This window comes from Trichosurus vulpecula, chromosome 2 (genome assembly GCF_011100635.1).
Source record: "Trichosurus vulpecula isolate mTriVul1 chromosome 2, mTriVul1.pri, whole genome shotgun sequence".
NCBI lineage: Eukaryota > Metazoa > Chordata > Mammalia > Diprotodontia > Phalangeridae > Trichosurus > Trichosurus vulpecula.
Window position 1 is genome coordinate 145,475,770 of NC_050574.1, and position 24,409 is coordinate 145,500,178.

General features: G+C 35.5%; 1 protein-coding gene across 4 annotated transcripts; it reads left to right on the forward strand.

The window, feature by feature from the left end:
- Positions 1–262: 262 nt before the first annotated feature.
- On the forward strand, positions 263–22,938 carry DCUN1D5 (defective in cullin neddylation 1 domain containing 5). Of its 4 annotated transcripts, XM_036747368.1 has the most exons (9): positions 263–676; positions 1,128–1,335; positions 3,236–3,327; positions 9,944–10,014; positions 10,541–10,632; positions 15,813–15,921; positions 16,016–16,120; positions 17,411–17,513; positions 21,019–21,581. In XM_036747368.1, the coding sequence occupies exons 4-9, from the start codon at positions 9,973–9,975 to the stop codon at positions 21,072–21,074; spliced, it is 507 nt and encodes a 168-aa protein (XP_036603263.1). In that variant the 5' UTR covers positions 263–676; positions 1,128–1,335; positions 3,236–3,327; positions 9,944–9,972; the 3' UTR covers positions 21,075–21,581. The 4 variants fall into 4 exon arrangements, with proteins under 4 accessions (XP_036603263.1, XP_036603262.1, XP_036603265.1 ...); XM_036747367.1 differs by lacking the exon at positions 1,128–1,335 and having other exon boundaries at positions 268–676; positions 21,019–22,938; XM_036747370.1 differs by lacking the exon at positions 263–676 and having other exon boundaries at positions 1,223–1,242.
- Positions 22,939–24,409: the final 1,471 nt, after the last annotated feature.

Consider the following 24,409-nt stretch of genomic DNA (forward strand, 5'->3'; position numbering starts at 1 on the left):
CACATACCATAACTGTGTGGCAACTAGGACCAATCCTGGGTTATGATAGCGACATTGCCTTTCTGTGAACCCACCTTGGGGAGAGTCCAGGGCATGATACCCTCTGAAACCCTCAGGGGTCGGAAAGTCAACTTTCCCCCTCGTGTAGAACTGACAAAGAACACGTGCACGTAAGCCCCGCCCCCCAGTCTCTCGCCCCGGCTCAGAACACGCCCTTGGAAGGCGGAGCCTTGCGCTTGACCCCGCCCCCTCTGAATGACCCGTTCCGCTGCTGCTGTCACTTCCTCCTCCATAGATTAGTGTCCGGGTCGTGTTGAGCCTCCTGCTCCTGGAGTCTGTGGCTGGAGCAGCCGCCGCCGAGGCTGAGCCGCAAGAGCCGCCGCTGTGCCAAGAGGAGGGAGCAGAGAAGAATCAGGAAGGGAGGCAGCGGCGGCATCGGGCCGGACCGGGCCGGGCTGGCGTCTCCGAGCCTCCTCCTCTTCCTCCTCTCTTGGGGGACCTGGGGCCAGGGCTGAGGGGCCTCCCGCGCACGGCTTCCCCTCTCTCCGCCGGCTCCGCTCTCCTGCCCGCCCCGCGGGGGAGGGCGGAAGATGCCGGTGAAGAAGAAGAGAAAATCCTCCGGAGCGACCGCGGCGGTAGCGGAAGACGGAGGCCTCAAGAAGTGTAAAATCTCCAGGTAGCGCCTCCCCGGCCCCGGCCTCTGCCCTGCGTAGCCTCGTCCCCGGAGGGCGGGAGCTGGGGGGGAGGCGGCGGCGACAGAGGCGCAGCCCAGCCCTGCCCGGGCCTCACTCGCTGCCTGAGGGGGGCCTGGGCCCTAAGGGGAAGGAGGGCCCTCGGCCTCAGACCCACGGGGGGAAGCGTGAGTGTGAATGCGCGCGCGCGCAAAGCTCGCGGAGTCCCAGCCCGAGACCTCCCCCCTTGTGGAGGGTGGGGGGTGGGGAAGAGCCTCTCCGCCCTGGGGTCCGCCTGCCGTGGGGGGCGGGGTCGGGGAATAGCGCCCGAGGGGGGATGCGGGGGATGCCTCGCGCTGGCCTCGGCCTCTCGGCCCTCCCCACTCCACCCTCCTGAGATGCTCCCGGGGAAGGGGTGCAGATGTGCACGGGTCACCTCCTGGAATTTCTTTACAGAGTATGAAGGGAGGAGCAGAGCTTGAGGAGTCTTGACTTGACAACTGCCTTGGGTGTGGTACAAAGGAAAGGAAAACTGCCCCTGCCATCCTCGACCTCCCAGCTTGACATCTCTGTGAAGGATATGTTTTAACCTAGGAGATCTCTGGAGGAGGGTTTTTAAATTAAGGGGCCTCGATGCCTGGGGCTTTCACTGCTTTGCCTTAAGGTGACCAACGTCTCACCTGTGCCAAAACCCCTCGTCCATACAGAGTACGAAAAGCCCTGCCTCCCACCGTTTCAAGAGCATTTATCCAGCATGTTGCTAGGATTCCTTATAAATATTAGCAATTCACTTGAGAGGTGTCTTGTGTATCCTCTTGGAAAAGGAAAGGACAAAGCTTAGCCAAAGGAGTGTCTCTGAGGGCTTGCGATGCTATTGTATTGTATCCTGGGGTCTGGGTGGGGGTGGGGATGGGGGTGGGGGGGGTTAGCTCTTTGAGACCACGCAGCTACGACATAGCAGGATAGGCATAGCAATCTAGGCATGGGGAACTGATACATTTTCTTTCCCCTTTCATTGGATGAGCTTGCATGTGCCCAGTGCATGGCAGGTTTTAGAAAGCAGTGTAAAGGTTAAGATAGAGTTCTCTTCTTTAGCACTAGATACTAGCCCTTTTAGTAACAATACTGGCAGATGTGAGAAGCACTGTTATTTAGGCATTCTTTCTTGAAAGGCCACGTTTCTTCTAGTATCACTTAGTAAAAGAAACTAAAAAGTATTTCTCTGCTCATTAAGGTGATCAGTGACCCTTTAGTTTCTATGTACTGTCTTAATGAGGTGATTATTGCTACCTCATTCTGGAATTTGATTGAATGATACTCCTCTACTCCATTTTTAATGTATGCCCATTAAAAACTGCTTCTTGTGTTTTACTAAGTTTGGCATGTGACTGACTTTAAGGTAACTTATCTGCCATCAAAGATATTTAGTAAACTGTATTTTTAAGAACTTGTATTTTTAAATGTCTCCTAACCAAAAGGCATTTTTATTAGTACCATTATACTGTATTAACATTAATTTAGTTATTTGTCCAGGGAGCTGAATATCTGGATCATGTCAGTATTGATCGTTTGTTTTTCTACATTTTTACTTTTTCTATATTTTTCTCTGCTATATCTATATTTAAACTTATCCTGAGTTCAGGATAAGTTTGAATGGTAAGCTGAGCAAGCTTCAGTTCCTTAAACTAACCTTTTTCACTAGTTGATCAAGTCTTGATTTGAGTCCCCAATGATAAGCCATGATGATTGTGTGTCTATTAAAAATATATCCCTCGTTTCAAAGTTCTGTGACTCCATCTTAAGTCATCATGTTTTCAGCTTTACTATTTTTATAGTATTTTTAGATATAGAAGTTATTTGAACTATTTTAAGACAGCATCTGGAAAGGAGCAGTGTCTGTTGAGGCTGTTTGTGTGAACAAAACACATTTTAAAAATAAGTGGATGATTAGATCAAAAAGCTTTTAACTCAAAACTGTAGGTCTAGATTATGTTTTTACCTTTTTTTTCTACTTAAGTAGATTATCAATAATCCTTTAATTTTTTGAGGGGGGTAGGGTGGGATTAGGAAGACACTTGGGTACATTATATATCTAAGTATATAGATTTTTGCTTTCTAAATGTGTATGGAACATTTATTAATTTTTTACATGAAATAGCTTGCTAAATATAATTATCCTAGTAAGAATAATAAGCATGTTACATCAGTAGTAGGATGGGGTTCAGAAATTCCCAGTGACCAGTCTTCTATTCAGACCACCAGATTATCCTGCTTCTCATCTGTGGTATTTTGAAATCTGGGCAAATGATGTTAAAGTCTTTACTTTGTTGAAATTTGATAATAAATGGTATTGCCCATAAAGAGGTTTTTGATTTTGTTAGCCAAAAATTATTTGATTTGCCCTATTTCAAATTCCTAGTAGTAACATTCAGTTTTTCTCTAATATAACAAATTATATTGATTATTATAACAATTAGTTTAATTGAATGGAAATTATACATATTTTTTTAAGTGTTCAGAAAAAATAACATTTTAGGCTTCTTTGTGTGTGTATTTTTTTTAAGCTATTGCAGATCACAAGTCCCTGCTAAACTAATAAGTGGAGAGGAGCATTTTTCAAGCAAGAAGTGCCTGGCTTGGTTTTATGAATATGCAGGTAATGAACTAATTGTAACTATTTCTATCACATGACTTTTTAATATTTGAACTAATGTGACAAACACAAGAGAAATAAAATGCTGCTACCCTTTTTAAATAGTTTTTTCCTATGAGGTTATTAAAAATTAAAAAAAAAAATTTTTTTCCACTGGAGGCACATTATTTCTCGAAAATCAAATCCCACTTTTCCCCAACCCTTTCCTTTCCCACCTGCCTCCCTAGCACTTAGAAAACTGAATTATTCACAATAGCTTTGTAAGACATCTAGAATCTTTGCTTATATACAGTGATGGTATAAGACACATATGAGGGTTACCTGAAGTATCATTGTACATGTATATATAGAGTTGTAAATTCAACAGAAATTTCTGTCTAAAAAGTGATTTTTTTTTTGAACTGATGGTCCCAAGAGTATCTGAATGGAACCTAAAAGTTAGTTAGTAACATGAACATTTTATTTTAGGCTAGGGAAACAAAATTATCATCTAGCATTTCTGGACAACCAGGAACTCCCAAATGAAGGGAATGAACTTCAGTTATTTATACTCTACAGATTGTTGACCTGCTGTGCAAAATATTGGTTAAATTGACATATCACTTGTTAGAGAAGAGTGAAAATCATCCTTTATCTTAATTTACTTAGGAAGGCCACCAGATAATGCAAGAGTACTCTTATATTATCCTTTTTTTAATGCTTTTGTACTTCATAAATTACTGTCTAGAGTAGTAAACATAAACATTTAATTAATATAACCTTTCCTCCTGAAAAGCATGTTAGTATTGATGATTGTGCTTTCATGGCCATCTTAAATTTTTGGCCTTACTATGTAATTATAGTCTTATATTTCCTAAGATATAAGATTGTGGATTCAGTTAGCTTATTCTTAGAGAATATGGAACAAATCTGGTATTTTTAAAAAGAGAACCAATTTTAAGATTGAGTAAGATGTTCATTTTCCTGCTGGATGAAAATACTAGATTACTGGATGAAAAGTCTAGATTACATTCAAATAAGCAGCTGTAATTCTTAAAAACAGAACATTGTTCTTTAAAAAGAGTTGTAATTTTATCACTAAACTTTATTGAGATATAGTCTTGTGGTCTTGGTAAGCATGTTAGTTCTATACTGCAGAAGGCCTGTTGTGTATAAATAACACTTAAATTAGCTAGTATATTTCATTTTGCACCAGAGTAAAGAAAAGCACACAATTTGGGCAAGTCACTTCATTTCCCTGGGCCTCAGTGTTCTTATCTGTAAAATGAGGATAGTGGACAAGATGGCTTCTGAGCTCTTTGTCCAGCTTTAGATACTTGATTCTTTGAAGTATCTTTCTTAAAGGGTTACTTTTGGAGGTCGTTTAGAAAAGTTGAGAATAAGAATAGAATTCTAGTGTCCTAATATAGAAGTATCTAGTAGAGCAAGCTAAATTAGTGTGATTCTCCTAGTTCTTAAAGTATACCCTGAGGGGTAAATTGAAGATTGAGTTCATTTTTTCAGGCTTAGGTTAACTTTTAGTGCATTGAAATATTTGTTTAATGAGTGATAGCTGAGTTGACTAGAAGAATTAATTTTGTCTCCGAAGGTGATCAGATCATAGTACTTCAGTAGAGTAGCTTTACTAGAAGGATATAGCTCAATAACAATAAAAATATCCATGCCCACCAAAATAAATACACTTAATTTCGGGGAAACTGTTATTCAAATGGTAACTGATATTTGTTTATTTCCCATATTGCCTTTTTGAGTGTGCAGATAGATAAATATGATCTCATAACAAATTGTTAAGGCACTAAAACAATTTTTAACTGATTTTCATTTAGTCTTCATGGTCTTCAAAAAGAAGATTCTTTCCCTCAAGTGGTTAATGAAAGAGGACTTAGTATCATTTACTATTTTATGTACAAAAAGAGGAACCAAAGGGCATAATTAACATGCCAGTTATGATTAGATTGTATTTTAGATTGTATGTAGATCTTTAGAAAATTGATGTCAGCCAACTAGTATTCATCAGATTTGTCTGGATAGTCAGCATCATACTACACAAGATAATCAGAAAGTGTTTTGACCATACTGTTCTTTTAAAAACTACAGGAAACTGGAATCTTATTTACTTGTAGTGCTTGGTAGTACTAAGCAATGCCATGTGAATGACCTTAATATTAGTTTATGATTTATTAACCAGCACTTTCAATATTTAGGAAAGTTATGCTTTGTTTAGGAGACCTCTTTTTGCTATTTGCAATGTAACATTTAAACTGGAAAAACTTGAATCATTTTGAAAAGGAAGGAAGAATGATGAATAAATGAACTTGAACCCATTTCTGCCTTCTTTGTTCACAAGAGACATGGCATAATTAATTTTTTTTTATAAGACTGGTGGCTTTTTGACCAGATCCATGTAGTACTTTCAAGAGAGTAAAAGTTGCAGGGATAGGGAATCCAATAGGAATATTTTGGTAATAAAGCAGAATTGTGATGAATATATTCCAGGTTGTTTCCAAGTACATTTTTGTAATACTATCCTAATGTTACCATTAGAACTGCTGGACTAAGCAATTTATAAAAAAAAAACACTATCAGAGTAATCAGTCTGTTACAGAATATTGACAAAATATACCCTAACACCAATATTAAAATTAGAATCATGGAATTGAAGAGTTTGAAGGAACCTCAGAGATAATTAAACCCAAACCTCACTATAGTTCCATCTATTTTCTCCTCATTATGTGGTCATCTAGCCTCAGTTTGAAGACCTGCAGTGATGGGGATCTCACCTACTCCACATGCCTCCTCCCCAAGGATCCCATTTCATTAAAGAGTTGTGATGGTGTGACATTGTTTACTTCTCCAAGTTATATCTTCAACTCCTGCACATTAATGTTCCCATGGAATCATCCTGTTTTGAACTAGTAATCAATACACTTCGGCTTTTCAGTGTCCCTTTTAAAATATGGTACATAGAATTGAAGAATTGAACACTGTATTCCACATTATGGTTCTGAAAGGGCAGACTGCAGTAGCACTTTTACCTTTCTTAATCTGTCCAGTATACTATTATTAATGCATCATGAGAAAGTATTAGCTTTTTTGGGGTTCCACATCATATATTGACTCATTGCCCTTATAGTCCACTAAAAGACCTAGATCTTTTTTTTTTTTTCATAACGACTACTTTCTGACCAAGTCTTTTTGGTTTTACACTTGTGCACTACATTATTTGAACCCAAGTACAGTACTTTATACTTATACTTATTTTCATTTTACTGGGCTGGCTGATATGTAGTGAGGCTTCTGGATCCTGAGTCTGTAATCCAGTATATTAGCTATCTCTTATAGTTTGTGTCATCTGCATATTTGATATCTATGCCTTTCATGAAGTAAATAATAAAGATGCCAAGGAGTGAACCCTCTAAGTATCTACTAGACTCCTGACCAAATAGTCACCGTTCTGTGCATTTGACTGGGTCAGTCAACCAGTTTTGAATCTACTTAACTGTGTTCTCATCTAGTCTATATTTTTCTCCTCCACAAGGGTAGTATGAGAGACTTTTACTAAATGCTTTGCAAAAGTAAAACTATGCTGTTTGTCTAGTAACTGTCAAAAAAATGAAATGAAGGTTGTCTGACATGACTTGCCTTTAATGAATCCAAATTAGTTTCTGAGCATGATTCACCTCTTTGCTTTTTTATAAATTCACATCAAAGTTTTATAAACATGTTTGTCCAAAGATGAATTCCATAGCAGGGGTATGATACTTTTTTTAGCCTCTCAATTCCGTTTGTTTTTCACTCTGCTTTGGAGTCTTACTATGTAACCATAAGATTCAATTTAGAAAACTTTATGCTTTTTTATTCATATGTATTGATTATTTTTCTATTTATGTCAGTGTCGACTATTAGTAATACATCTTAACATGTAGAACTATAACTGTTCTTTGTTCTAACAGAATAAGAAAAAATTGGCATTTGATTAGATAAAGTTCAAATATGAACCTGAGGAGACTACATTGGTTTTTCTGTCAAGGCTAACGTCCATCAGTGGATATTATCAGTGAATTAATAGATTCTGTTTTAATAAGTATTTCTTTTTTTTGTTTTTGTTTTTTGTTTTTTAGAGGGGAAAAGGCAGGGCAATTGGGATTAAGTGACTTGCCCAGGGTCACACAGCTAGCAAGTGTGTCAAGTGTGTGAGGCCATATTTGAACTCAGGTCCTCCTGACTCCAGGGCTGGTGCTCTACTCACTGTGCCACCTAGCTGCCCCAAATATTTATATTTGAAATATAATGGTTTGTATTTCACTATAGTACCTTTTGTTTTTAGAGGTTCTTAACCTATCAAAGGAATATTAAAGGAACCAATAATTAGTTTTGTGAACAAAAGGACAAATAAGAATATGTTCATTCTTTACTAGAGTTAAAATTATTTTTTACATGCTAATAGCCCTACAAAGGTGTTTAGTCTTCAGTTAGATTAACAGACTGTTATGATGAGAGCAAAATTCTCAGCTGGATTCATTTGCAGGTTAGATCATAGCTACTTCTGGAATCAAACTTTTCCTACTAAGGTAGGGTAATCCAGCTCATTGGAATAACAGCATTGGAAAGGACCTCAGTGATCATTTTTTCCAAATCCATATCTTTTAAAACAGAGGTGTCAAACTTAGAACTCTCACTTCAGACTTTATCAAAACTCTCAAGAGAATGGACCAGTTTAAAGTGCAATTGGGAAATGTTTATCAAAATAAATAAAATACAGTATAAGATCATGTTAATTTGTGTTTTTCTAAATCAGTATGTAGCTTGCAGGGATCTGTTTGTGCTTGAGCTTGACGCCACTGTTCAACAGCAGTATCCAAGGGGTGATTATCCAGTCATTGCTTAAAGATCTCTAAATTAAAGGTTGAATCTAATACCTCCTAAGGTTTTGGATATACATTTTGAACTGTCTACTTGCGCATACTTACAATAGTTAGGAAACTTTTCCTTACAGTGTCAATTTGTCTTTGCAGTTTCTACCTTTATTCTTAGTGCAGCATTTTGGAGCCATGTAGACCAAGTCTAATTCTTTTCTGTCGTGATAGTCCTTTCATATACTTGAAGATAGCTGAGTCTTCTCTGAAGATACCTCTGAGACTTCTTTTCTCAAGGCTAAATACTTCCTGTTTATTTAACTGATCTTTGTATGTCATGTCCTAGAGACCCTTTATCATAGTGGCCTTTTGCCATTTTCCTTTCAGAATGTGCCCAGAACTGAACATAATGTTACAGATCTGGTCCGACCAAAACAGTACAAGCAGAACTAGCATATCTTTCTTCCTCTAAGATTTACCTCTTATTGCAGCCCAAGCGTCTCTTCGACTATATCAGATTTGACTCACTTTGAGTTTGCAGTCCTATTAAAACACTTAGATCTTTTTTAGAAGAACTTCTAAGTACACAGTTCACATTTCCTACTTGAGAAGTTGATTGTTTGGAACCCCAAGTGTAAAGCTTTCAAATTATCTTATTTGACTTCATGTTTAGGATGTTCTGGATGTCTTTGAATCCTGACTCATCGTTCAGTGTACTCCGTGTCCCTCCCAAATTTGTATCATAGGCAATTCTGATAAGCTAAATGGTAATCAGCAGAGGACAAAGTGCAAGTCTAGGAGGGATTCCCCTAGAGACTACTTTCCAAGTTGATAATGAAACTTTAATGTCTACTTTTTAAATTCATTTTTGGTGATGCTATATTTTCAAATTGTAAGAACAAAGAAGATATTTTCTCTATCTAAAAGTCAGGAAGTAATTTTCCTAATTAAGATCAATTTGTCATAGTGCAAGGAAGCCTGTCAAATTTAGTGTTAATGAATGAGAGGCAGTATGATAAGAGTGGAGAGACAGTTGGCCTTGAAGACAGGAAGACCTGGGTTCAAGTCCTGCCTGAAGTGACTGTCAAGTCACTACACTCACTGCTCCAGTTAACTCTTAAGTTGCAGGGAAAATGCCTGCCTTCATCAATAAAAGAAATTTCCTCATGTGGGAACTCCCCATAACAGTAAAATTATAGGTCTAGTTCCTGCCCCTATCTTTTAAAAAAGTTAATATAACTATTTTCAAAATAACCACATAAATTCCATACTTGATATTGATATTGTGGTGTTATAGCAAGATGCTTTTATTTTGATTTTACCGGTGGCCCTAGTAGTTAATACTTGTGAGATCTTAGAAGCAAATCATGTAATTTCTATGGTCCTTAGTTTCTTCATCTGTAAAATTATGGAGTTGGAAGAAGTGGGGTTGGAACTAAGGTTCCTTCCAAATCTTAATTCTAGACTGACTTTCAAATCTCTTAAACCAAAATTGTAGATTGACTCTTAAAATTCTTTACTTTGAGGACAGGTATCATGTACTTCCTTGAGTACCCCATTATACATAGCATACTACCTTAATACACAGTAGATGCTCAGCAAATATTTGCTTTTAGTGGACATGTCAAATTAGTGTAAGAACTGGCTATTCAAAATTTTGTTCAATTTTTATCATAAATTTATGAGTGCTAGTAATTTTTTGTTGATGTTAAACTCTATGACAATAGACATTTATAGCTTTTTTTTCATTTTTGTTTTTGAAGGTCCTGATGAAGTTGTAGGGCCAGAAGGAATGGAAAAGTTTTGTGAAGATATTGGTGTTGAACCTGAAAATGTATGTTTTATTTTTGAGTATGGTGGGAGTAACTTGTCAAAATGAACTATTTTAAGTAGAATTATTGTGAGAGGATTGAACTAGATAATCTGTAAGGCTCCTAACCCCCCTCACCCCACAAATTATATATATATAATATGTGTGTGTGTGTGTGTGTGTGTGCGCGTGTGTGTGTGTATTTGAATGATTTCCTCCGCCTGTTTTACCATGGATTTACTTTGTTACTTTCTGATTTCTTATTTAATTTGGTTTCATATTTTCCTTTCCCATCAGAAAATACTTGCATAAACAAAGAGAGATTATTCCTTCAGTTAATGGTGATGGAATGTTTTAGCCTCAGGAATTTAGTCCATCTAAAATTCCTTAAAATTTGGAATTTTTGATAATTCCAAAGGCTATGTTAATAGTTAAAATTGAAATATTTATGTCAAAATGTTCTCCATGATAAATTACAGAAATTATTATCTCTGTGCTGACTCTCTTCCTCCTCCCTTCCCCCTCATCCTTTGTGTTCTCTTCTTTCCAGATTATTATGTTAGTTTTAGCCTGGAAATTGGAGGCTGAAAGCATGGGATTTTTTACCAAGGAAGAATGGTTAAAGGGGATGACTTCATTACAGTAAGAGCCTTTTAAAAACAAAAATAATAATAAAAACCAACAAAAACAACTAATTTAATAGCTTATTTGAAAATTTTACCTGATGTTTTGTGCTCCATAATTTTCTTAGAATCACCGATGGGTATTTGTAAATCTTTGATTAAAGTATTCAAACTCAGTTTAATTATAATTAACAGTAATCAGTTTGAGGAGATATCTGTAAAGGTTTTTCTTTCCCAACTTTGATTTGTGTTTTTATGTTAGCCCATATGTTAACACATTAACTCTATACTTGAAAGGATAAAAAAACCTCCCCACCAAAATGCATGACTATTAAAATTCATTGATTGCTTTGATTAGGGAACTATGGACCCATAAGTTAATGGGATGTTAACTTATTTCTGGAATCTAGATATTCTTTTTCTGCATACAGGAATCTAGCCTGTTGGGAGGGTTATTCTCTGAGTATCTTTATGTCGAGACGTCTTTTTTCTGAAGCTCAGTTTGATCTTTGAAGATGATCAATAGGATTTGAGAGCTGGAAGGCTCTATATCATCCAGTCCAATCCCTTCCTTTTTGCAGATGAAGTAATTGAGTCTTCATTTGTGACATACCCAGGGTCATAGTCATACAGGTATTGTGTGTCTGAGGCAGAATTTGAATTCGGGTCTTCCTGACTCTGAGTCTAGCCCTCTATTCAACTACACCACTCATTTCCTTGGATAGTAAATAGCAGAGCTGGAATTTAAATCCCGTGATCTTTTCCACCATTAGTTTCATGTAGTTAAGTCATTTATAGTCTTTTTACTTCATTAGTCTTAATTTTTTTCTATTTTGTTACGCCACTGAGATAATAAGGGCATTTTCTATTACATGATAGTTTTGTCATGATTGCCAAAATGTAAATGTATGTAAGTATACATTTACTTCTGTAAAAGTGTCTACTGGTATGAGCCATATTTTGGTTTCTGTGTTTGCACACAAAATAGCATTCTTATAAAGTAGTGGCCTTTTCTTAATCACATTATTACATGTAAAGTAATTCTAGTTATCACTTAGGATATGTTCATATGGGCTGATTATTTTTTTGTTTGTTTCAGCCTGTCTTTGAAAATGTGGAAAAATGTAAATATTTGTTTTCTGACCAATATGATGTAAATAGCTGGAATATAAAACTTTCATGCATTCTGTTCTTAGTAAAGATGTTTGAAAGAAAATAAGCAAGTTTTGAATAGTTCAGTATTATATTTTATAACTGTATGGTCACATGTCTTATAGCATTGCTAATTGGTTATATTAATGCTTTTGTGCTTTTAAATTACAGTAGGTTTTGGTTTTTGTTTTAACCAAAAATGATATGACAATTCCTTGTTTTAATTATGCAAAATCTAGGACATATAAAAATCTTGTTAAAGCTAAATTGAAAAAATAAAGCTTTTTTAGTACTTATTTCTAAATATTTAGTAATTTGTGCTATAATACATTCTTATTAACAAGAACAATAGTTAACCAGCCCACAAACATTGAGTGGGGCTTATTCAGTCCTCCTAGACATCTTGCAAAGTGGAATAAAATAGAGTAAGTCGTAGTCCAGAGAACAAGCATGTTTGAATAATCCTAATATTTGATCTTAGATCATATCTTTTTGCTGCATGATTGATTTATTTATTTAGAGCAGAATAAAATTTCACTACCTTCGTTGATCCTCAATTATTCAACTACCATTTGCAAAGCAGTCTTTTTATTAATTCATCCAATCTTTGTTGTGTGCTTTCGTATGTGCAGTACACAGTGATTATAATTAATGTATACCTGTCCAGGTAATTTCAGCTATATCTTTAATCATTGTCTGGAAGATATATTGATTATTTGAAGCCTCTTAAGTTTAATACCTCAGGAAAATCTAATAGAGTGCAGCTGAGGAGTATACAGCAGGTAACAGCAAATACCACGCACGCATCGTGTGTGTGTGTGTGTGTGTGTGTGTGTGTGTGTGTGTGTGTGTCCGTGTGTCCGTGCGCGCGCGCATGTTGGTCTTAACTTTAAGATTTCAACACTTTGGGGAAATCCCAGTACAGAAGCTCCCTTCCTGATACCCTCTGGGCAATTTGTTTATAACTTTTAGTTTTAGAGAATTTTGGGGGACACTGAGATGTCAAATGATATGCCCATGGTCATATAGTATGTTAGAGGCAGGATTTGGATCCAGGGCTTCCTGTCTCCAAGGATAACACTCTGACCACTGCTTTAAACAGTCTCTTGTATCAGAGAAGAGTGTACTATAATAATGCACCATGTGTTAATATACCATATGTTAGGATAGTACTTGAACAGTTTTCAAGTAATTCCTGTAGGTAAATAGGCAGTTTCAGTTGTAGTTGGTAAATTCATATATTTAGCTCAAGCCACCTGGTTTTTCTAGGTTAAAGAAACCAGAATTGCCTTGTTCTTTACTCATATCTTGACCAGTTGTGTTGTTAAATGTTTTTGTTTATTTACATTCCTCTTAAGATTGGCACTATAGAAAAAACATTCATTCTAACTTTGCTCTTACCTTCTCCAAGAAACTGTATAATTTTTGTATATCATATAATTTTCAATAATCATAGGGTATGAGGGGATTTGCTTTTCGAGTTTTTCATTTTATATTACAACTATAAATTAAGAAATTTGTATGGTATAGCTTTGGGGAAGAAAGGGTTTTCCCTTCATCTACTAAGGAAAAATTAGTTATGGGGAAAGGATGGGTATTATGTTTTGAAAAGATTTTACTTGACTTTGATGCTGAAAAGAGGCAAGTGAAAGCTAGAACTTAGCAATAGTAATTTTAGCTAAGATACCATCAGGAGTGAGAAAGAGGGTTCAGATCAGGAATTTCAAGCCTAAGTACCAAAGTTAAACTCAAAATTTGTCATTATTGTGGAGAATGAAGGGAAATACCTGGATTTATTTATTTTAGGGAAGAGGATTCAGAGAAGGAGGCAGGAGCATAGACAAAGATCAGGGATCAGAGTTTAAACTAAAGTCTGTTTAATTTGAGATGTACCAATGCATTACAAAATATTTGTTGGAAAATGCTAATCTAGTCAGTATCTGTGACTTTTAGGGAGAACTTTGGTTAAACCATTTTAGGCACATAAGTGTGCTGATTTTTAAGATCTCCTTGGAGGAAAAAAAGATTATACAGCTTTTCTTGATAATCTTCAAGACGTTTCTTTCAAAATCCTTCATGCTATAGTTTAAACCCATATTCTTTTGTTGAAAATATGAAGAACAGTTGGTCTTTTCTGAACTTCTATTCTTTATACACATAGACACACCTACATGCATATCCATGCATATACTTGTGTGTATAATTTTTAAAAAGTGTTGGCCTACTTTCTAAATGTAGTTTGCAGGGTTTTTGTTTTTGTTGTAATGTACTGTCTTTGATATTATGAAGTTATAGACCCTCATGACTTTGTCTTGGGTTAAGCCTACTTTTAATATAAATATTTGTATCAGGGAATTAATTTCTACAAATAAGCAATATCAGATTGATTTTCCTAGATCTTTTATTTGTCTTCATGCCTTTTTGAAAGTTATTTTATATATTCTGATAGTAATTCTTTTTAGTTGTCCATTGAAAAGATAATGGTAGTTGCCATCTGTTAGTAACACTAGAGAAGGCACAATCCTTCCTGTCCTGGAGATTATAATAATTATTACTACTTAGAGTTTTAGAACATTTTGAAAATGATTGTAATAGCCTAAATATTGCCCTCTGGCATTTTTCACTTTGCTTTATTTCCTATAGAATGTTTCATTTTTTTGTGTTGTTTTCACATTTATCTCTCTTGAAGGTCTAGTGCTTTATTGTGTTAATCTATCAGTCTGCCTAGTCATTTGCCAACTCTTGGTCATTTGGGGTTTTTTTTTTTCCAGTTTTTCACACTGGACTCGGAGTCAGACGACCAGAGTTCAAGTCTCAGCCCTGAAAAATGTGCCTCTGCATGAAACCTTTCCTCATTCTCCCCAAGTGCTAGTGTCCTTCTTCCCAAACTGTTTTGTATGTCACGACTTTCTGTGTGTGCATATATTTACTAACTTTATATTTATGTTGTATATATTTTTATATGTTCTTGTCTCCCCCATTAGAATGTAAGCTCATTGTGAGTAGGGGTTGTTACATTCTTTGTACTCGTCTCCCTAGTCCCTAGCCACAGTGCTTGGCACATAGCATATAAATACTTGATTGATTGATGTGACTTTGGGAGAGAGATGAGTGAAAATAGTCTCGTCCTCAAAGGGCTTTACATTGTACTGGAGGATAATGATGACAGTGGGTGTTTGTAGCTTGCTTTACAGTTTGCAGATACATTTTATTAGTAATATTTGCTTTGGCTTTTGTTCATCAGAAGTGTGTGTTTGAAGTTAAGACTGGAATACTAATATGATTTCTTCCGTCTCTGCATCTTAAAACTCCTGGTTTGTTTGTTTTTTTAAACAGTTTATAGATTATTTCTTAAGGCAGGTATTTACCTGAAGGAGTTTTCAGAGCAATAGGCAAGTACAGGCCAGATTAGTTAAGTTCCCTTGTATTGGCATTAGTTGTAATTATTCAAAATAAAGATGATGTAGTCAGAATACTATTCTATTAGTTCATGTTTTAAAGTATTTGTGAGATAGCACAGTGAAATAGAGTAGTTAGTGTCCTGTGCTTTAAGTCAGGAAAGCCCACGTTCAAATTTCACTTCTACCACTAACACCTGTGTGACCCTGGGCAAGTCAGTTCACCTGTGTGTGTCTCCGACAACTCCAAGGACTTACATATCTAGTGATGGACATTTCTCTCTGCCTGGGTGGAGGCAGCTCCCTTTTCGAATTCCCTACACTAATACAGAGCTTTTTTTTAGGGGGATTGGAGAATGGAGGGAGGTAAAGAAGGTGTTTTGTATCAAAATATGTTTTTCCCCTGGAAAGTTATCAAAAGATTGGACTTTTATTTAAGAACCTATTAAATAAATTCTTATTTTTAAAAATGCCATGTACAGTACTTAGCATAAAGCATACCACATGTATTTTATTTTTACAGATTTGTAAACTGGCATATTCAATCTCATTTTAATTATCTAAATACTTCTGTATTACACTTCTGCTTGTACCCTGAATTATGGTTTTGTTTAACTTTCTTGATTATAAAATTTGATTTTTATTTAAGGTGTGACTGCACAGAAAAGTTACAGAGCAAATTTGATTTTTTGCGCTCACAGTTGAATGATATTTCATCTTTTAAGAATATCTACAGATATGCCTTTGATTTTGCAAGGGTAGGTGCAATTTTCATATTTCGTGGTTTTAAAGAAAATCCTATATACTAAGGCTGTACTTTTTTTCAAATTATTTTTTTCCCCCAAATTTTAGGATAAGGACCAGAGAAGCCTTGATATTGATACTGCTAAATCTATGTTAGCTCTTTTGCTCGGAAGGACATGGCCACTGTTTTCAGTATTCTACCAGTACTTGGAGGTATCTTGTTTATTATTTTGAAAATGTCCAGTTTTCCATTAGCATGATACTTCATGAATCCAGCCCAATTTTAAGACTCAAGGAGAAATTTCAGGCTTTACACTTTACCGGTGTACTTAAATATAGTAGTCAGTATATTAATTTGTAGTACATATAGATATGATTGATTAATAATCTACAAAACAGCAGTTAATTTATAAAACTAGGCTTGTGCTTCATTGCCAAATCATTGCATATAACATCTTGCCATGCCACAAACTCTTTGTGTGTGTTTACTGTGGCAGAACAGATTCTTGGGCTTTTTGAAATGTAAGAATGTTTTTCTTTTACTAATTCCTGGTGTAAATCTTAATATTAGGGTTTATTGTAGTCTTTAAGCCATTCCCAAGGAAAATCCATGCACTTGCATTTATATATCTTACAGTTATTAGTAATGATCCATAGGTGTAAGTACCACAAGACTTTTACTCATCTAAGAAGTCCAAAGTTGGAATATACACAAAATATTTGTATTATCATAGTGCAGTTTTTCAATTGCTACTTAGTTTTAACCAGAGCACAGTCTTTTTAAAATTACATACTTATATATTTGGGGATTGACCATTAATGGCATATCCAGAAACCTGTTTGGATTATAGTTGCTATATAAATCTGCTGCCCTTTGAAAAGGATAGTATCTTAACAGATAACATGTTTTATCTATAGAATACTATCTTTTAAAAATTGCTTGTAGTCTTTCTCCATTTGACTCCCATTCTGTGATTCTGTTGGCTTTTTTTCCTGTTTCTCATGGTTTCTTACAAATAATGTATTGTTGGGGTTTTTTTTTTTGCACTGAAAACATTTTCATTACAGCATGTTCAAAAAATAGTTTTCTTTAAATTTTGCCGTAGTGAGTTATGAACTATATGTTGTATATGTTTCTAGATCCAGAACTTTTACTAGAAACAAACTTCCCTGCAGGGAATTCATTTGCCTTCTTCTCGTTATTAGTTTGAAAAAGAAGAAATTTCAATGAATTTAAAAGATGTTTAGTATTTCAAACATTTCATCTTTAAAATACAATTAAAAGCAGATTTCATAATATAAAGAAATATTCTCCCTCTATTATATATGTGTGTGAATATATATAATCAGTGTCCTTGGGTGGGGGGAAATATTTTTATTTGAAAAAAAAGGACAAAATGCTTAGGCCGACCCTAAGAAAGATGAAAACTAATTTACTAAGGGTGTGTTCATCAGTCAAATGCATTCATAGTATTCCAAGTATCTGTATTCCATTTTTCCTAGCAATCAAAATACCGAGTTATGAACAAAGATCAGTGGTACAACGTATTAGAATTCAGCAGAACTGTCCATGCAGATCTTAGTAACTATGATGAAGATGGTGCATGTAAGTATAAAATTTTGATCTGAAAATAGATTGTTCTTAGAATTGATACTGTAAGATGATCATATATAGTTATTTATCATTTGCATAATTCTGACAAGTTTAATGGTAACTTTTTTCCCTTAAAATAATTTAACAATATTTAAAAAGAATGCTGTTGTGGTGATTCATTTTAAATCCTTGGATGTCCAGTTATTTTCTATGCTCTGCATTTTCAGTATTTACCTTCCTTTAGAGAGTAGGTACTTAATTATTTTTCAAAAAGCTTCTGCATAAAGGAAATATTCTTGTAAAGATAATCTGAAATGATAGCCTTGTTTTCTGTCTTACTGAAGAAAAAGAAAATACCAGAAAAATAAAACTTTTTTTCATCCAGCATTATTCCCTCCACCCAAACAAAATCAGTGGCCAAATATGAACAACTTTACTTCTTTTTTTTTAACCTTACAGAGGCTTGCATTGAGAACATTTTGTAAAAGCATTTTTATTGCAGTAATTGATGAGTACTCAACTTTGTATTAGGGAAGATACATTAGTTCATTTAGCTGTCTTTTAGCATTGTGGACCCACTGTCCACCAGCACAGTTCATGGAATTCCTTTACAATTAAAAATATCGAGTTTCTTTGGCCAGAAAAATTAATTACCTAGTGGTCAACTTTTTCTCCAAACTAATCTGGCCTCTTGAATGATTTTTGTTGCCAGGTTTGTATTAACCTTGGTAGATGGTAGACCTTCCCAAAATTTGCATTTAACTAGAAGAGCTTTCAGCCACGAATCACCTCCATAATGTGATGCATCAAAGTAGGACTTAAATAACAATAAAAATAATAATAATTAATATTTATGTAGGGCCTACTATGTGCTAGACCGGGGTGGGGAACCTGTAGCCAAATGTTCTGTGAAGTTTGGATTCAGTCAAAGGGCCACCTTTGAGGACCTAGAGGGCCATATATGGTCTTGAGGCCACAGGTTCTCCACCCCCTGGTCTAGACACTATAAAAACAACAACATTAGTTAGTACTTACATAGTGCTTTAAGGTTTGCAAGGAATTTTTAAAAATCTCTCTCATTTGATCCTCTCCAGGGATGTAGGTGCTCTTATTATCCCCCCCGTTTTACTAATGAAAAAAATGAGGCCAATAGAGGTTTGCCTAGTGTCATATAGCTAACTAGTAAGTGTGTGAAGCAGGGTTTGAATTCAAGTCTTCCTGATATCTAGGTCTAGTGCTGTACCTCCTATGCTACTTAGCTTGCCTGTATTTTAAGTACATACTATAGGCTATACAAAATACTTTGATGACATCCCTTAGGTTAGACTGTTTTCACATTAAGGCATATGATCTTTAGACTAAAAAAGAGTAGAACTAATATTATCCAAGTAACTATTGGAACCCAGGTGAAGAGATAGTAAAAAGAGGAACTAACATTTTAAATTACTTAAGATCATCTGCCTAAATCGAGTTACTTCCCAGGGCTGCCGCAGTAGTACCTTATTTACATAGAATGTTAAGGTTTATAAAGCACGTTTCCTCAAGTTACCCTTTGTAATCTGGTACTAGGGGCAATATTTATATTATGAGTCACATTTTTAGGATAAGGATAAAGAAATTGAATCTTGCTTCAGGACTCTGAACTATTAATTGACATAGCCAGGACTTGAGCCAGACCTGTTGACTAGTGGTTTTTCCACTATACTTTGATGCCATCCCAAGGTAATGCTATCACCTTGATTTATTTTTCATCGCCTTGATTATGTGATGGCAGAAGCACTGTTGTTGATTTTTAAAATACTTCTGGACACTGGGAAAGATTCCAGGAAAGTAGAAAGAAGCAAATAGCCCGATTTTTAAAAAAGAAGAGCATGGCACATTTCAGAAAAGTGTAGGTTTTTTGGCTTTATGTTCATCTTTGGCAAAATTCTAGAATGAATTATTAAATGTACTTCGTAAGAAAGGAAAACAAATCACTAGGAGATAGCATGGTTTTACAAAGAATAAGCTATGCCAAACTTAAATAATATATTGCTAATAATTTAATAGTTCACAATAAATAGTACTTTAAGGTTTATTGTATGCCTTCTTTTCATCAGCTTTTTTAGGTACTTAGCAAGAGAAGTGTCACTCTCCTTTTATAGATGAGCTAGCTGGAGCTCAGAGAGGTTCAGTAACTTGCCCATGGTCACAGTAGGTTCAGAACTTGGGTTAGTTAATCCATACTGGTATATCAGAGGAATGCTATAGGTATGTGCCACAAAGAGCATATATGTATTTGAGTGAGACAATTGGTAACTTTGATGTTATCTTTATGGCTGAGGTTGAGAAATAGAGGCTAGATCTAGTTAGTCAAGTATTCAATCTTTGTCTTGGTTATGCTAACCATTTTTTAAAACGACTTGGATTAGTGGACAAGCCAAACAAATTCATTTGATATACTTCAAGGATTAATAGATATGTTTGTGATAAAGTGATAATTCAAAAATAAATGGACTAGAGTGATGGGTGGAACATAAGTACCAGATGAAGGAACATGGGAAGTTAAGGAGTTTTAGTTGACTGTAGGATATGGCTACCAAAAAACTTAGAGCAGTCTGAGATGGCATTAATGGAAGCAAGTCTAAATTAAGAGAAGTAGTAGTTCCAGTTTCTTTTTCTCTGGTCAAAACATGGTCTAGTGCAGACCTGCACAACTTGTAAACTTCTTCGGGCAGATAGGTTAGACTAGAGACAGACCAACGGTTGGTTGTTGTGGGTCACATGAGAAGCAGAAGAGTGTGCAGTGGCAACCCTAATTTTCATGGGCTGTCTGAAATTCTTTTGTGGGCTGCAAGCGGCCCGCTGGCTGTATGTTGTGCAGGCTTGGTCTAGTGTACTGTTGAGTTCTGGGGGTCACATGTTAAAAGTTGAAACTAGGTTTCATGGGAATGGCTGAAAGATTTTTAGTCTGAAGAAGAGAAATCTTAGGGGAATGTGATAGTTACTCTCAGCTTCTTTCTGATCTGTCGCCTAGAAGAGCTAGTAGATTGTGGTTAGCTGCAATGGACAGAACTAAGACCAGTGGGTGGAAGGTATAAAGAGGCTCTTTTGAATTTTATGTTAATGTAACTATCTAACAACAAGAGTAGATTGCATTTTGATGTAGTTCCTTGTCAATGAAAGAATTCACACAGAGGATAGCCATTTACTGAGGATATTATAGAGGTTATTTCTGCAGTTAGGAAGTTGTACTAATAGAATTCTTAACTTGCTTTAAAATCAATGTCCTGTGATTCTAACATTCTGCCTCTTTTTAAGCTTGTCTTATTAGTCTCATTTTATACTGCTGAAATACGGAGTATAGATAATAAATAATACGAGTTTTTATGAAGGGGAGTGGAAAGTTTTATTGAAAAAAGGTTTTGTGGATGAGGTTGGGTCTTGAAATGGTCCTAGAAGGATTTCGGTAATTAGAAGGGATAGTAAAACCATTAATTTTCACTAATAAAAGTTTTTTTCCCCCTCATATTTTTAGGGCCTGTTCTTCTTGATGAATTTGTTGAGTGGCAAAAAGTCCGTCAAGTGTCATAGCAACAACTATACTGAGGAAAATGCAGACCTTTTGATGCCCACCTGTATACAAACTAAAATGAGATGAGGAAAAAACCAAGGGGCGCATTTTCATTCTTATGAAAGACTTCTTATAGTACTTTTTTTCCTTTTTTTTAAGGAAGTTTTCTTGTTACATGTGATATGGGCATTGAACCACACCTCTTCTGAGACTGAAAATTGAAGTTTATGTTTTGAGTTATGTTTATAACTTTTATTTCAGAACAATAAAGATTCAGATTTGTGACAAAGGCTTTTAAGTGAAGATGTCCCTTGAGTGTAAGTGTAGTATTTATTTTGAAAAATCAAAAATTTGACATTCTATAATTATTCTAATTGCATTAGAATAATTAGAAAATATGGTTTTCTAATAATGAGGCTAAGTATACCTTACTGTGCACAATTAGGACGAATAATTGTTGACTTTGAATTTTTGATGCTTGTTTTTCTGTTGCAACTATTAAATTATTCTGCATATGGAGAATCCTACAACTTTTTAGCTCTGAGTGGCTATAAAACCTATCAAGGTCTGCTTATTCTCATATGTACACATCCCAAGAGTTTTAGGTTTGGAAAATCCTCTGATAAGTTATTTTCTGACCACTGATTTGCATTCTAATTAGCTCTCAGCACTGTAAACATATATGTATATATACATACATATGGGTATACACACACACACACACACACACACACACATCTCCTTTACGAGCATTTACATTTATGAAGAAGCCTAGTATTTTTATAAGTTAGTCTCATTTGTATCTGAAAAACCAAGGTTGGATAATATTCAGTTCCTTGACAAGTCAGATTGAGGATCTAGGCTCATGGCTAGCTAAACTTGGATATCTCTATGCTGCTCACACTTCCCCTGTTTTCTCCACAACCCCCCTCAGAAATCATCCTTCTGACAAACAGTTTGAAGGATGGAGTGTTCTCAATAGTGAAGATATTTTGTTGTAGGAATATAACTATTTTGAAATTTCCACTGCTAATGGAAATGGAGTAATTGATTGCCAATATTCTCATTGTCATTTTAAAGAATTAGTTTGTAGAACTGTTTCAATGATCACTTTGAGGCTGGGAAAATGAATTTTTATTCTAAATATCTTAGAGGTAATGAGTAAAGGGATAATTTATGAAAATGTTAAATTTTTTAAGTCTTATTTCTAGTACCTGACATTTCAAGATTTACAAAGCACTTTACAGATATTATTTTTGATCTTTGTAACACTTCTCTGAAGTTAGATGCTATAGGAATTACAATTTTTAAAGGTTGGATAACTGGAGTTCAAAGAGATTATGTGACTTCCAAAGGTCACACAATAAATGGTAGATTACAGACTCCAGTAAAAAATTTTTCACTTAAATCTAGTGTTTGTTCCAGGATGCCACAGCTAAACAATACCTATCACATTTTGTAGTAAGAGCTAGACTGGAGCTTAAAATACACACTTCTTTTGATATCGAATACCTGATAGTCTGACCTTTGGAGAGTTTTATACATAGTAGATTATTTGTTTGAATGAGACAAAAATCCCCACTCTAAGAGAAACATTTAAATATTTAAAAATGAATATTTTAAAGGCATTTTGTTTAAAAGATAATTTGGGACTTGTTCTTAGTTGTGTGTTTACTGTGTATCTTAAAAAAAGGGAAACTGCTGGTTGGGTTTCACTCTATAGATGTTTGACAGAAAAAAATTTAAAATATCCCTTTTGAAATTGAGAAAAATGTGAAAATATTTAATTTGCCAAAGAAGTCTGTAAGAGTTTCAAAAGTTGGAAGTCAACAGAATATACCAAAATAGAAAATTAGCAATTAAAAAATAACAAACCTGTTTATTCTTCTCTTCTAGCTCCTCTGTCCATTTCTTTTGTATCTTTAGAGATTCACATACACTCCTTCACTTTGGAGTCAAGAGAAATAGATGTTCCTGTGAGTCTTGCCTCATGCCTTCATTTTGTTGGCACAACATGGGCTGTTTTCTCTCATCCTTTCCCTCCTCAGTTTGGTGGTAATCAAAATCAGTACTTGAGCAATTTAAATTAAGAGGTCAGGTGGTAAAATATAGGGTGTAATTGTTAGAAAGCATTGCAGTGCCTATATATCTAAGAAAAGATGCTCATCACTCTGTACTTGTGGATCACCTAGGATATATCGAGCTAGTAGTTTTTCAAGTGCCTCATTCGTAATCATTCATCATAAAAAACTAATTTTTATTGAGCATCTTTCATGCATGGAATGAAATACTGGAGAAGGCATGATCCTGCCCTTTGCACATATTTTAAATTGGAGATGTCCGTAATTCTCTAGGAAGAAGGGTGATTCCATTTTATAGATTATCTCAATAGACTCACACAGTTTTCTTTTTCTCCAGGTCAGTAGTTCAGTCTTGAGTTTTATAGATTCAAAAGGAAATTGTCAGGGATGCTGACAGTAAAGTTTGATAGAAGATATTTTATTGTAAGTGCTACCTTGCATGTGTGTTGTGACTTTTGGGGGTGTGGGGGAGACAACGGCATTTTTATGTAAAGTATCATCTTTGGTGCCTCATTGCGTCTTATTAACCCTGGGTTTTTGGAGACTGTCAGTAGAGAACGAGCTCTGGCAGGTTCTGCTGTGATGGAAAGACAATATGGAATTGGTATAAGATTGTGTCAGCTTCAGAAGAACAACCTAGTTGAATGTGGAGTTTTTCATAACAGTTCTTAACAGTCATGGGAAAAAGAAAAACACAAAATCTGATCTCGTTTCTTCTGTGATGGTGCCAAAGTGTTGAAAAATAGGTCAAACAATTCTAAGAAAGACATTTTTTACACAGTCTAGAAACATTAAATTAGCTGCTAGTACTTGAAATATGATCTTTTTTCACTCACTAACAAATAGAAGTACCAGTGGCAAAACTAAATCATCTAAATTTTAGCATTTTTTTCCATCAATGGAAAAAAAAAGGAAGTCACAACTAAGTAGAAAGGTGATTCACATATCCTCCTTGGAGAAATAAAGAAATTGGCAGAATTGGCTTTGTTCTCCATCCAGAGTTAAGAAGCATCAATTTGTGGACCATTTGGTCATTTTGTATTGCCGTACTCATGATGAGCATTTGCAAAAAGCCTGCTGCAAAGACATTTGCAGTTTATGTGTCGACAATTCTTGCACTGGATGAGGATACTCCAGAGAACTCAGGAAGACCCTCCAAATTAAGTTTAATGCTCAATGACTTCTAAGAAGAGGTGGCCACAGTGGTGTTAAAGCAAAAAAAAAAATGTTGGAAAACAGAATTAACAGGTAAGCAGCAAGAGAAAACTGCACAA